Source organism: Convolutriloba macropyga, chromosome 2 (genome assembly GCF_964194025.1).
Source record: "Convolutriloba macropyga chromosome 2, txConMacr16.3, whole genome shotgun sequence".
NCBI classification, from domain to species: domain Eukaryota; kingdom Metazoa; phylum Xenacoelomorpha; order Acoela; family Convolutidae; genus Convolutriloba; species Convolutriloba macropyga.
Genome location: NC_134469.1, coordinates 71,802,736 through 71,817,278, shown reverse-complemented (window position 1 = coordinate 71,817,278; position 14,543 = coordinate 71,802,736). Strand labels below are relative to the sequence as shown.

Genomic DNA, 14,543 nt, shown 5'->3' with positions numbered 1-14,543 from the left:
CCTCTGAAAACTATCTGGAACTTTGAGAATAAGTTTAGCAGATAAAAATTTTGTTAACCGTTTTTGAAGACAGATTGGGTTGCAGTCATTGAAACACCGAACATCTTTTATTCATACCTCTAAGTGACAAACAACTTGGCTATAATAACCAATTTGCACTGATATTTGAGAAAAGAAATGGCGTCAAAAACAAATAGCTACCAACTGGAACGATTGGAACAAAATAGATTTATTAATAGCCGCCCTCATCTTCTCAGCCGGCTATTATAGCGCTCCTATTTTTTTACAATTCAAAGAATTTGAATTGTATTGGGGCGCTGTCTTTTTTTTAAGATCTGTTCACACATTTTCACGATTTTTGAAGTCAAATTGGAGTAGAGAATTTTGGTCACGCCGAAACAGGGAATGGAGCGAAAAAGCGGGTGGTTTTGCGGCGTAAATTTTTTTGCTCTGTAGAGTGAGAAAACGGTGTTTGAACAAAAATTCGCTTTCTCACTAGTGGTTTTTTGTTCACATGCGGCAATGTCACGTTGATTTTCACTGTTTTTTCGATTTTTTGGATCGGGTTTTTAAATGGTTTTCCCAATTCATTAATAGCTCATTCTAGGCCTAGATTTTTGTTTGAACCAAATTTCCATTTCTCGCTATTTATTTTTTGTTCTCATGCGGCATTTTGACACCGATTTTTTTTCTAATTTCTTTATCTGATTTTTTTAAGAAATGGTGTTTTCATTTCATTCATAGTCCGTTAGCAGTCGTTTTTTGTTTAGTCAATGAAATTTCTTTGAATTGTACGTCAGGACTCGTCCTGCTATGTTTTTTTACTTCGTCGAACTTTTTTCGCTGTACCCATTTTGCCGCTTTTTCGACATTTTGCGTGAAATCTTTTTGACTTCTCTAGGCTAGTTTCACTCTTCTGTCATTCTGCTCAAAGTCCTTTTAAACAGCAGCTGCTCAGCAGAGCAATTCAAAATTAAGAGAGTCAGTATAAAAAATCAAAGTCAGAAATAGAAACGGGATAAACCCATAAAGCCGATTTTTAGATGCCCGGTACTTGAACTTTGTTCTCATAAGTTTTAGTTACTATCTATAATGCTTATTGGTATTGATACTAGACCCTGTAGCCTCTCACTGAGAGACAGGAGTGTGTTCAGTTACGAAATGACATCAAAATAAATCGCACTTAAAAATGTTTTTATACAGAAATTAAATTTTGTTGATATTTTTTTCTTTCAATCCCAATAGAGTTATGGGAATCAACGACGGATATTTTCCGGCAATCTGCCGGGTATGTTTAAACATTGGGAACCGAATACAGCGGCCATTATCGATGGTAAGCGAGAGAACTTAAAGAACAACAATATGCGGAAAAATAAGAACACCCATAGTTTTTCTTGAAAACAGATAGTGTGAAAGTCATTAAAGCCATTCGATAGAAATTGAAAATGGAAATTGGTTTCATAGATGTCTTACAATTCCCTTCTTCTGAAAATTAGATTCACCAACCAATCCAGGCACAAAATTGTATTGGACCGATGGCAAAAAAATACCCCTGTGCGTTTGGAGACTAAAATTTCCTGAATATTTAGCAAGAGCTCGAGATAGCACTCGAGTCATTGAAAAGCACTTGAGACCGGTCAAAAAGGCCTCCGGAAAATAAATATAACAAACAACAACGTTTGTGTCTTACTGCAAAAATTACACGAAGAATCTAACTTGCATAGCATAAGATAACTTCAGATCCGACTTGCAAAAGACTACCTCAAGCGCGCTCAAAAGAACAAATTTGAATCAATTTTACATCTTATAGAGAAGAAAAGGGCAATGTCCAAAGACGAACTGCAAAAGCACATTGGAACTTCTGATTGGGTAGGCTATCTGACAATCAAGTCTTCTATTTTATTCTTTTTACTGATTTAACAATCAGTGATCACCCACTAAGACTCAAGGGATCCTTTGGATCAAAGTTAGGATCAAACCAAGGGTCAATAAGCTTCTTCAATCTTTCGAATCAGAAGTTGCCCGCCGTTTCCAAGGCTTTAAAATGCGCTTCTGACGATTGATCCAAGCTCTATAAGCCTCCGCAGTCTGATGATCCAAGCTCTATAAGCCTCCACCAGACCATCCGGTATCAACCTCTCAAGCAGAGGAAGCTTCTTGCGGGCAATCTTCCGAGGATCCCTGGCTCCGTCGCCAAAGCTCGAGAGGAATCATGCGAATCATGCCGTGACGAAACTTCTCCTCTTGCGCAAATACATTGTTGTTTTCCTCAAGTGTGAAAACTCAGCACATGTATAAAATACGAGACACGTCAAATTTGGCAAACTTTGGGATCAATAATTTCAGAGTTTGTCTATTACGTATACCAAATTCACTTCAGAATTTGAGACAAATTCTTTAGCCACAAAAAATGAAAGAAAATTGTTCCTAAAAGGCAATTCTCCAGCCAAAACGTGTGAATATTGGCGCAAGACATCAGTATTCGAAATGAAAATCACAGCAGGAGTTGAAACTCTTGAAACTACTATTGTAATAAACTTAACTGTCAATGGTGGTACATGAATTTCCTCTTGGTTTGTTTGTCTGTTATGTATTGCAGCCGATGACTAGAATGGACTCTTAAGGTCAATGTATTGGGGTTGGCTCGTAAGCTGTTAGTGGTCTGCTGGTCAGGTAACGGAATGTTTTCACAATTCAAAGTGTTTGAATTGTATTGGGGGGCTGTCTATTTATGAAGACAAATTCTGTGTTGTTCAGAAACATATTTTGGAATAAAGGTGTTGTTTTCAGGTTGTTTTGATAGCTGTTCAAAGGTTTATGGTAATTGAAGAGAATTTACGCTAATTTGAAAGTTTTTCAACTAAGTCTCTACTTTCAAGAATGTTTTTGGCGATTTTTGGACCATTATTGTAATTTATTGCTTTCAACTGTTACTAAATGTTTGTTTTATGCCGGTGAGCAGTTTTCATTAAAAACCAAATACAGGCTCTTTGGTACCAAGCAATTTCGTTCATTGAATTTTGACAAAAAATTGCGAAAAACTTAAAATTTGTCTTAATTTCTTATAGTTCTACGCTTTGATCAAAGCTGTTTTTTCACTAAAAAAATCATTTTTTTGTGCTTTTTGTGGCTGGTCCGATTTTGTGTGAGCGAGGGTGTTGTCTGGTTGGCTTGAGTTTTTGTTTTCCCTTTGTATTTATACATAATCAACTGAGAACTTAATTAATTGCTCTCAAACGAAGCTTGTGGCATTTTTATTAGTCCTCTTGGTCTTTTCTTTGGAATTTTTTTGCTTTACCGATTTTTTCTTCTGATCCATTTGACTTTTCGTCCACAAAAACTGGATAAACATGTAGCGCTCAGCGGGAATTAAGTTTCATTAGAGGCCTTTAGCCGTGTTTAGTAGTCCTTCAAGTGCTTAGTGTGGTGAAGCTTTGGGGAAGGCCGTAGTTTAAGGTTAAATGTCATTTTAGGAGTTTTTAAGCCCAAAATGTTGCAGTTTTTCGTGTTTTTTTTTGTAATTTTTAGTTTTTTTGGACCAGTTTAAAATTGAGGCTGACTGAAGTTGATAAAGGTCTTTGCAAGACATGAAAACGTTTTATGACCATTTTAAGAGCCATGTGTTTTGGTAATCCAAACAAAAACACGCAAATTTTTAATTTTCATGCTTTTTGAAAGTTTTTGTCATTCATTGAGTTTTTTCCAGCCCTTGTGGTCAAGGAACCGGTGTGCTAATAGGTTGCTGCATATTCTCTAGATATATTTGAATGTTTCTTAAAGATTTTAGTATCACGAACTAAGCAATTTTTAAACTATTCACAATTTTTCAATTTTTGTTTTGACTTTTTGATTTTTTCCGGCACCAGGGGCATAGGGACCTCCTCCAAGGTTTGATAGTATGCTGCTGCATAGTTTCTATGTTTAATCGAATGATTATCACTATTTTAATTGCTCGAGTCTTAAGCAATTTTTTTTGTATTTAATTTCAATTTTTTCAACTGACTCATCTTTGACTCAGTGAAACTATTTAGGGCTTGAAAGGTATAATGGACTGTCTATTGGTACTGAAGATATTTTTTCGAATTGTAGCAAGATATAGTTCAATTTTGCAATTGTTTTTTCAAATTTTTTAATAGTTTGTCCTTTTTTTAGTCTAACGATCATTACTGGTCAACGAAACTTCTTGAGTCTTGCAGATCATTTACATGACCGAAATCCATAGACAAAAAGTGGTTTAAATATTTGTTCACTGCAAAATCTCGAAACTTCTTTTAAGTTCTGCTCTTCTCAGTTTTTCTATATGATTAAATTACTAACAAGGCTTTGTAACTAGAAGTCGCTGAATCGAATCTCATCATTGAAAATGTTCCTAGCTCTATCGCTCTCTGTCGGTTGGGGTTTCTTTCCTTTCCTTTCTTGTTCATGTTTTATCTCTCACATTCTCTCTCTCTCTCTCTCTCTCTCTCTCTTACTTAACTCTTTTGTTGATGCCGCAATTCAGCTGCTGTTATGTAGCGTGATGTCGGCATATATTACCCTCGCCTCACGCCCCTTCAACTAAGCTAAAGCTAGCCTCTTTAAACTGCTGCTAGCTACTGACAAGGCCAACCGCTACTGACAAGGCCAAGGTCGTTTGAGAGCAATTCGCCCGACGTTGGAAATGTTTAAAATTTAGATTTTGTTTAATTTAGTTTTTTCAGTTGAATTTTTTATTTCAATCAAGATAGACTTTTCTCTTCTTTGGTGCTCACTGTTGTCAAAAACTAGTTTTTCGACAGGCTAATTTTTGGCGAAGCTGTTTTCGAGTCTTCTTCGGAATACTTCTGGTTATGTTTTTTTTAAGATCTGTTCACACATTTGCGTGATTTTTGAAGTTAAATTGATGTAGTGATTTTGGTCACACCGAAACAGAGAGTGAAGCGAAAAGGCGAGTGGTTTTGCGGCCTTAATTTATTGAACTCGGTTTTTACTCGCTCGGATAAATTACATGGAAAAGGGATAAATTACATAACGCCTAGTTTCAGTTGCGCGGCAAACTTCCCAATAGTCTTTATTACCATGTCCAATCCTTATTGCGAGATCATACTAATACCTGTACCCTCTAATTGTATATTAGGATTTCGCCTAGCAACGAAACCCAATCGAAGTAGGGTGCCTTTCCGCGGCTTTTTCCTCAAATTGGCTGGTTTTTTCAGTTTATTTGTTTAATTTATTCTTTGCAATTGTTTTTTTAGCAGTTCTCATTTTTTATTGCTCCGATTCTCAGCGCTATGGGTGGCTATATTGGCGTTTTCGTATTAAAATTTAGGAGTTTATCGTTTTACGTTCTGTTGGCATATTTTCTTCATTTTTGAAAACGAATTGAAGTGATTTTAAAGCAGGTGAGAAAAAGGTCATTGAACACAAATGTTTTTTTCTTGCTATTGGTTTTTCGTTCACGTGCGGCAATCTGACTGATGTTCTTACTGTTTTTTTCCAAGTTTTTCATCGGATTTTTTCTAAATGATTTTGCTTTTGCTAGTTCATTCCTAGTCCATTCTACATTCTAGCTCTTGTTTTTTGTTTAGTCATGAAAATTCTTTATATTGTCGTTCAGGTCTTGTCCGGCTATGTTTTTTTTGTTCGCTGCTCATTTAGCGCTTTGTATTTATTGCTCGCCTGAAAGCTGAGAGAACTTTTGTTTACCTTAATGTCGAATTTTTAATTCCATTGGCATGCATCAGCAGATTATCAAGCAGCACTCTGCATGGGTCTTGTTTTCCACTGTATAAATCAATTCAACGTGAAAGCTATTTTTGCCACCAAGTTTGTAAATCAACTTTCTTTAACTTCATTGCTATGATTGTATTTTGGTCTCTGTTCATGTTGAATGAATAGTCTTTGAAACAAATTGAATATCATCCATAGCAATGATGATGTCAGCATATGGGTTGAAATAAATTGGCCAGCAATTTCGTTACTTTTAACTCGTTGAAGAATACCTGAGAGGAGCAACGAAAGACGGTATTCTATGGAGCATCGAATGACGGGTCTTTGAGTTATCTTCGATATTCTACCGGATATGTTTTGGGTCCTGTTGGTCTTTTTTAGTGCAATTTTTATTAGCTGGACTGTTTGTGTGACTGATTTGACTTGACATCATGAAACGCACCTCCTGTGCATATAATGACATTGGCGTTTCATAGCCGGACCTAGCTACTCTTAGCTGAAGGAAGCTGCAACCGAAGCTAGTCTTTTGTCAGTAGTTCTAGAGCGGTTTGTCCGGCGTTAGCCGGTCATTTGTGTTTTTTAAAGGGACATCTTCCCATTGATTTTCTAGAATAAGTTGAAGCTCCGAGATGGTTTCAGGCAATGTACTCTTAGGTGGCGGTCAATAAATGAAAAAGAAATTAAGGCTGCAAAATGTTGTGATTGGAGAGAGAAAATTTTATTGTCAACACTCAACGCTCAAGATAAATGGCTCAAATCAATTAATTGAATGGTCAGATAGTTTAATTTTGCATTTGTGATTTAATTAATCGCTTGTTAGTACTCGTAAACGATGCAACTATTTTTACCTTTGAAACATTGTAAGCCGTAAATGCAACTTGAGCTGAACCCATCTGTCAATCCGGCGCTTAATGGAATTGGATTTTCTTGCAGAGATTGTAATTTCGGATGTGATTTTCTTTGTATTTTTGTAAGCTGCTGAGTTTTATCAAAGGCGGTCATTCAAATACATGTCTGTAGTACGAATAATAGGCATGAAAGTTGGGAGCTGTAGTTAATTTTTTCCATTGTTTTTGCATGTCTCTTTTGAGACTTTTTTTGGGACTCGCGATATTTGTCCAAATCGGAATTTACTTTTTATCAAGTTTTGTAATTTAATTAATTTTGAGACCCTACTATGTTCTTTTGAATAATCATGCTTGATTACAAAAGTATAGTTGATTTGCTTTTATTTTTGGCGAGTTTTTGTGCAACATTTTGTCCTTTGTTTTATGTCAACATGTCGAAAATAAATCACCAAAATTTATGTCAACATGTCCAAAATAGTCAGTTTTATAAGTTGCGACAATCACTTGACATTTGACCGTTCATGTGTTCTGGTTCAATCAGGATAATTTAGAATTACTAGTGATTAGTACTATCAAGTTGTGTTGCGTCACTTCCATTATACTCCATAATTATTGTGTGCAGCATTTTGTACATAATAGGTAATTGGTATTCTTGCACCCGGTAAGATAGTGTAATAGAGACTACTTTCTATACAAGCCTTTGTTTAAGAAGGGCAGCAGTGCTTCGTGTTTTAGAAAAGAATGCCTTCAACGAGGATCAAATAGCATTTGTGATGCGTGAAATGTTTGGAGCTGTAGCCTATATTCATCATCAGCATGTTATGCACAGAGACATTAAGGTCAGTGAATACCTCAATCACCCCTCCCTCCCTTCCGTCCTCCCTCCCTTACCCACCACCCACCCAACGACTCGAGGCAACTTATCAATTTTTCCATTTGAAACAATGAGAATTGCTTGGTATACGGTTTACATGGACCGTAATTTACAGATCGATTCTGTCGAATAATTCAATGATAATTTCCGAGAGCACCTCCTATGGTCAGGGTGAATTTGATAGCTCTGAGCTGAAAAGCTCAAATAAATGTTCTCATCTGGGAATTCCCGTGTTTCCCTTTTAGGGTGCTAATATCCTGTTAACTCAAAGAGGAGACGTCAAACTAGCAGATTTTGGAGTGTCAGTGCAAACTACTGCGACAATGGATCGCACCAAGACACTAATTGGTACCCCTTATTGGTTAGTTTTACAATCCATGCACAATTTCATTACCATTTTTGAAAACAATTTTGTAAATAAGCATTGTGTGTGACTGAATGTAAAACGTTCATGCCTATGAAGTCTGCTAACAATGTACATTGTTGTGACTTGAAAAGATTAGATGTTAGATTAAAAAGGTAAGAACATGAATAGATTGAATTAAGAATTTTTTATCAATTCTGCTAGCCCTCTCCCAACATCTTGCCGGGAATATGAATTATGCGCATTTACTCGACTGTGGGGTTTTCATTCTATCAAATGAGCAATTTTACGGTTTCTTTTTAGGTTTATGTTTTGCGTCACGTTCAAATAAATAATAAATCGTTCATTTTCGGTTATCAAGAAGAAAAGAAGTTTATTTATTGTGTACAAAAATATGTACATTGAAGTTGAACCGAAGAAACGAGCACGCCGTTAGATCATCAGTTGATCCGTTTTCAGGTGCCTCACAATGTATCGAGTATTCAAGAAACACAAAAAAGTTTGATTAGGGACACAAAAAATTACTATAATAATTGAACGATATACATTACTGATTTAAACAAAAGCAGTTACATAAATGTGTGCAGGGGCTTAAAAATTTGAGCGTACTGAAAAGAAATAACTTGAAAAGTCCTGGTTGTCAACTATGTAGTTTTTCAAACAACTTGTGGCAAAAGTTTTTAACCTGCTGATTTGTCATTTTTAAAACCGTACTTACAAAGAAAGGTTCAACAATGACCAACAGGTTCAACATTTTTCTAATCTGAAAACCCAATTGGTCTGTCAAATTTTTCGATCGCCGCAATCAAGACCTAGATTTATTTTTATTTACTCTGTTTAAGTCAGTATCGTTCATCAGAGATTTCACGTTGCTAACTAGACGTTTTTATCACGAGTTTGAGTTCTCAATACATGTGTGATTCTGTTGCGGAAAATATTTTTTATTTCCTCCGTAGATCGCTCACTAAGTTAATTTTCTATTGTAATTTTTTTGTTAGATGTTTTGTTTTTGAGTCTATCAATGAAATATCTGACAAGACCGAATTTCCTTAAATTAGTACGCCGTATTGCATTACCAGCTGAACACAGATTTGAAAATCTGGCACCATCTGACCTTTCGTGAGAAATGTTTTCATTTTATAGGACAGTCGCTGAATTTTATTAATAGCCGCCGTCAGCCTCCCAACGGCTGTTATTTAGGGGCTCTCCTTTTTTGATTCGCTTTACCTTGTGATCATGTTTTTCGTTTTACGTAAGTCACGATGATCACGCTTGAATTTTGACTTTCTTCACTAATTGTTTCATCTGAATGGATTTTAAATTCTTTCGCACATTGAATTATTCAATGTGAATAGTCAAAGTCAAAAGAGCAAAATCAAAAGAAACGGGATAAACATATGAAGCCCGGTGTTTAACTCACAGTGCATTATGTTATCAAAGTTAATTAGAGCGATTGCTAGCCAACATTAGTATTAAGCTCAACAGTTTTCAGTTTAAAAACTGAATTAAATTTTGTTTTAGAATCTAAAAAATTACATTAGAACAATTTTTGACACTAAAAACAAAACTGAAAATTCGGTCAATTTTCCATCTCTTCTGTTTTAATGTGCATCAAGCGTGTGAACGGCGGATGTTTTTGGACAATTCTTTTGCTATGTTTAGTTTTTGCTGAACAACTTCAATAGGATTTTTGAAATACAATTTATTGTCTATTGTCATTCAAAGACAACGTATTCTATCAACATTTTCAATTCTTTCTTTATCTTTGTTAAGATATTCTCTTTTGCTGTGAGAATTAGTTTCTCCAATTAGTTTTCTCAGAATTGATTGTCAACTTATTTTTAGTTAACCATTTTTCCTCACAACATTTTCAGCTCTAGCTGAAGTTTCTATCACTGTATCTTCTGCAAAAAGTATGGTATTAGATTTAAGAATAGTGAATTTGTCTATATCCTGTCTGTTGCTCAAATCATTCACGTATATAATAGAAAGCAGAGGACTGAGTACCGGGCCCTGGGGAACGGCAGTATAAACAAAACCAGTGCTTGAAACAACTTTTGCTATTTTTGACAAACAGATAGCGTTTAGTTAGGTATGACTTATGTATATTGAAAACACTACATCTCAAACCGTTATTTAATTTGCCTAACATTCGAATTGTATGTTTGAGGTTATCGCATGATTTTTTTGAGATCCACGAACGTGCAAATAGAAATAACGGAATAATCAGAAATAGAACAACGTCGACAGTACATTTTTTGGCCCTGAAATCAATCTGAGCTTGTGAGCTGTTTAAGTTCAATAAATATGAAGTAATTTTTTCTCAATCAAGTTTTCAAGTTTTTCTAGTATCGTTGACGCAGTAGAAAATTAGACATGGGAAATTTTCTTGATGAGATTGGAAATTTTCTTGATGACATTGGAAAATTTCTTGATGCAGCAAAAATTAAGGTCATGACTCTCCTTACTGTACTTATTTGGAGCATTCAAAAACTTCCTCATCAGTAGTTTTTAAAGAAACCGATTGTTCCGATGGATGGATTTTTTTTTCAGAAATGATTTTTGTGTAAAGTGCGCATTGGGAGTTCTCTTTGGGATGGTTTTTTCTAGGTTTTCATTTTTTTACCTGTTATTTCATTCTAGACTTTGAAAATGTTTGTTTTCCTTTGGTGCACTCTTTTCAATTTGATTTTGCTAGAGGTTTGTATTTTTTGGAAGTTTTCACTTTCCTGCAATGTTTTTTGTATTCCTTATTGGCGGTCTGGATTGCTACTGCAGCAATTTCTTCCTTAACCTTTCCTTTGCTGCAGAGCGTTGTCAGCCATGTTCTTCAGTTCTTGTTTTTCGTCTTTCTTGGTAAATATTGATCTAATGCTTCTTGCAAAATTCTTTTTGAAAGTTTTAATTCAAATTTGGTTTTTCTTGTGAATTTTTTGTCAATTTCTTTTTGGTGCCGATCAATTGTTTAATTCGCTGCCATAGAACGAAACCAATTTCTTCCTTTAATTTGCCCAATCTTTTGATTGAATAAAATGGTTTTCTATTTTTAGAAGAAACAGAAGATAAAATGTCTTTTATGCTCATTTCCAGGAGAGGCGAGAAGTCAATATTTTTTTTTTGGTGGGTGGTTACATATGATGTAAAATTTGCCAAGAACAGGTCAATATAAGTACTTGACCCTTTTGTTGCCCATGTAATAATGTTCTCATTCACTAATTTCAAATCAAAATTTATTATATTCCGCGGAAATCACATAATTTTCCATCTCGATACTCTTGTGGCGTACTTGATAACTGCAAAAATCGCAGTACGCTTCAAATTTGCGGAAATAAAAAATTCTCTTGTGACGAAATAATCATATGAAATAAAAAGAAGTTCAAGTTTTGAACTGTTTAAGTAATTTGTAATGCTTATGTCATGATGGAAGCATGTGCATTTTTATAAATGGACCACTTTGTGTGAAACTTTGAAAATGGTGATTGCTTTTTATTTACGGTTTGTAAATAGTTGATTTGTCACGGTACGAAAAGATTATTTGAAGAAAATTGCGAATAGGTTTTTGTCTTTCGAACGAAGTTTGAAGCAGTTTTTGTAAACGTGTGTGTTTCTCTGATGCAAAATTTTCACTGTGCCATTTTTTCTAGAACAATCTTTACAGTTCACTTCTTGAGTGAATTTTTCACTCTTTGAGTTTGATTTTTTTGTAATTTTTATTGCGCGTTTTCACAAAATTAAGTCTGTTGCTGAAATAAAACTGATTGTGAGCGGTGACCGTACATAGCCCGTGTAGTGTAGAGGTTGATGTCCCGGAGTCTAGTTCGAGAGGGCGAGGTTTTCGAACCTCTCCCAATCAGAAGTTTTTGCATCATAAAAGTTTCGATAGACTATGCCTCTTATTTGTGTGCCCCGCCAGTCTTTCGAGAGCAATTCGTCTGACGTTAGTCGCTTTTTGTTCAATGTTGCTGAAGGAACAGCAGTGGCAAAGAGTTGCACTGGCATTTTTGCCAAACAATACCAACACTAGTCAGTGAAGCAAGCTAATAATGACCATCTCAGGTTAAATGACAGTCAATGTTAACCGAAAGCAGAACGCCCGCATATAACAACTTCAATGCTCATTTCAAAAATTAATCCTGAATTCCTGTGATTGTAGATCGCTGTCCTTGGCCTTTAAGTTTCAGATTTGATTTTGTTAGTTAGGACTTTAAGTTTTCACAGCAGTGCCACATATTGAAAGAACTGTTATGGGTTTTCGAACGAAGTTTGGAGCAATTATTGTAGTCGTGTGGTTCTATAATTTTTTACTTAACCGTTTTATTTCTGAACATTCTTGTAACATCCGAACATTAAATTACATTCGAACATGCGTATGGGCGAGTGACTTTTTAATACTTGATTTCTGAGTTGTTGTTATTGCTCCATTTGAAATTTAAGCCTTTAACTCAATTTGCGGTAGTTTATTGAAAGTCGGAGGGAGAGAGGATAAACTGGAGTATGCTTCAGAAACTTGGACAGTTCCATGCAAAAGATCAGAGGAGAAGCCAAAAATCACGTACCTGCTATAATTTCATCGCTCACCCATCGATATACTACGAATAGCAAAAAAAAAGTAAGAAATATGGAAGTAAGCTTCCACTGGCAATCAATGGAAGTTTCCACTGGAACAGATGGAATGCTTGAAGGTGTGGCGTTTGAATCTTCTCGAGCAAAATCATTGATTAGATTATTGAACAATAAAGGAGACCCACTGAGCTCAAGCTGCCAGAAAAAAGGAAAGCTTTTGAGGCTCAATCATTAGCCTTTGCTTAGTTTTGCCAAATGACATGTTGACTAAATCTATTTTAGAGCCAACTAAGCTGAACATCATGAAATGCAAATTATTCGGCTAAAAGGGCACAGCAGAAGCTGCCCTTTTTGTCATTTATTGAACCTTAACTTGACTGCAATGAACCAATATTGTTGGAAATCATTTCATAATTGGTTACTATTGAACTGAGGTGTGGAAGAAAAATTTCAAAATTATATTTCACCGAGTAGAGACGAACTCCGCCTAACGGCTTCATAGATTTAGTTTAAGTTCTACAGCAGAGAAGAAGAGAATGTCGTTAAATTAAAATCTTAAGCATTAGCGAAAAAGAAGATAAGAGAACCCAGATTTTTATCAGATTTTTTCATTTCCTCAAAAAAAGAACAACCAGCACATTCTTAGTGCAGAAATTGTCGGCTGTTTGGGAAGTTTACCTGTACAATCTCCATCTCAACATATTTTTAATACCAGAAAAATTATCAGTAGGGTTTTACATCAGCCCTCATCTTCTCAGCGGGCTATTATAGCGACCCCTTATTTTTTTACAATCCAAAGTATTAAGATTGTATTGGTGCGCTGTCTTTTTAATTGCTCTCAAGAGAAGCTTGTAGCGATATTTGTCCTGTTCATCTTTTTTAATGCAATTTTTCGCTTGACCGGTTTTTCGTCTGACCCATTTCACTTTTCGTCCTTAAAAACGGGATAAACAGGTAGCGCCCAGCGGGCATTAAGTTTCATTAGAGGCCATTAGCTGCGTTTAGTAGTCCTTCAAGTGCTTTGTTTGATGAAGGTACTGGGAAGGCCGTAGTTTAAGGTTAAAGGTCATTTTTAGGAGTTTTTGAGCCCAAAATGCTGCCTTTTTTTTGTGTTTTTTGTCATATTTTTAATAGCTGCCCTCATCTTCTCAGCCGGCTATTATAACGCTCCTTTTTTTACTTCGTCGAATAAAAAATTGTTTCGCTTTACCTCATTTTGCCGCTTTTTCAACATTTTGCGTGATATCTTTTTGACTTCTCTAGGCTAGTTTCTCTCTTCTCTCATTCTGCTAAAAGTGATTTTGAACATCAGTTGCTCAGCAAAGCAATTCGAAATGAACAAAGTCAGTGTAAAAATTGAAGTCAGAAATTGAAACGGGATAAACCCATAAAGCCCAATTTTAGATGCCCGCTATTTGAACGTCGTTCCTATAAGTCTTAGTTACCATCTCTAATGCTTATTGGTATTGATAGTAGCCCCTGTATCCTCTCTCGAAGAAGCAGAAGTACGTTATTTTCAACTACGAAATGCCATCAAAATAAATCGGACTTAAAAAATGTTTTTGTACAAAAATTTTTTTCAATATCTAATCTTTCAATCCCAATCATGCTTATTGGAATCAACGGCGGCTATTTTCCGGCAATCTGCCGGGTATGTTCATTTTTGTGTTGCATCAGTCTAACGGTGAGGCTGGATGAAGTTGATAAAGGTCCTTTGTAAGACATAAGCCTTTTTAATGGCCATTTTGAGAGCTATATGTTTTGGTACTCCAAAAAAAAAACACAAGCAAATTTAAAGTAATTTTATAATTTTTTTGAATTTTTTTTTGTCAGTCTTAAGGTTTCTTCAGCCTCAAGAGCCAAGGAGCCTACTTTTGGGTTTGATAATAGGTTACTACAAAATTTCTAGATTTAATGGAGTGTTTATCAAGATTTTAAAATCACGAATTTTAGCTTTTTGACAAAACTTTCGATTTTCTTCAATTTGTTTGGACAGTAATTGTCGTTATTCAGGTTTTTCTAGCACCAGGGGCCAGAAAACCTCCTTTAGGGTTTGATTGTAAGTCACTAGAAATTGTTTACTGGCGATCGAATGGTTTTAAAGTTTTGTTAACATCTCGAATTTTTGCAATGTTTTTTTATAAAGCTTGCAATTTTCAAAGTTTTTGAAGTATTTTGTCATTTT

The 14,543-nt window shown here is 35.4% G+C and overlaps 1 protein-coding gene across 1 annotated transcript in view; it reads left to right on the top strand.

Annotated features, from left to right (window-relative positions):
* Positions 1 to 14,543, top strand: part of LOC142334676 (mitogen-activated protein kinase kinase kinase kinase 5-like) — a 255,273-nt gene that overhangs the window by 55,432 nt on the left and 185,298 nt on the right. Inside the window, exons 5-6 of the mRNA XM_075382898.1 lie at positions 7,293 to 7,396; positions 7,677 to 7,792. Coding sequence (XP_075239013.1) covers positions 7,293 to 7,396; positions 7,677 to 7,792 — 220 coding nt within the window. The remainder of the gene's footprint in view (positions 1 to 7,292; positions 7,397 to 7,676; positions 7,793 to 14,543) is intronic.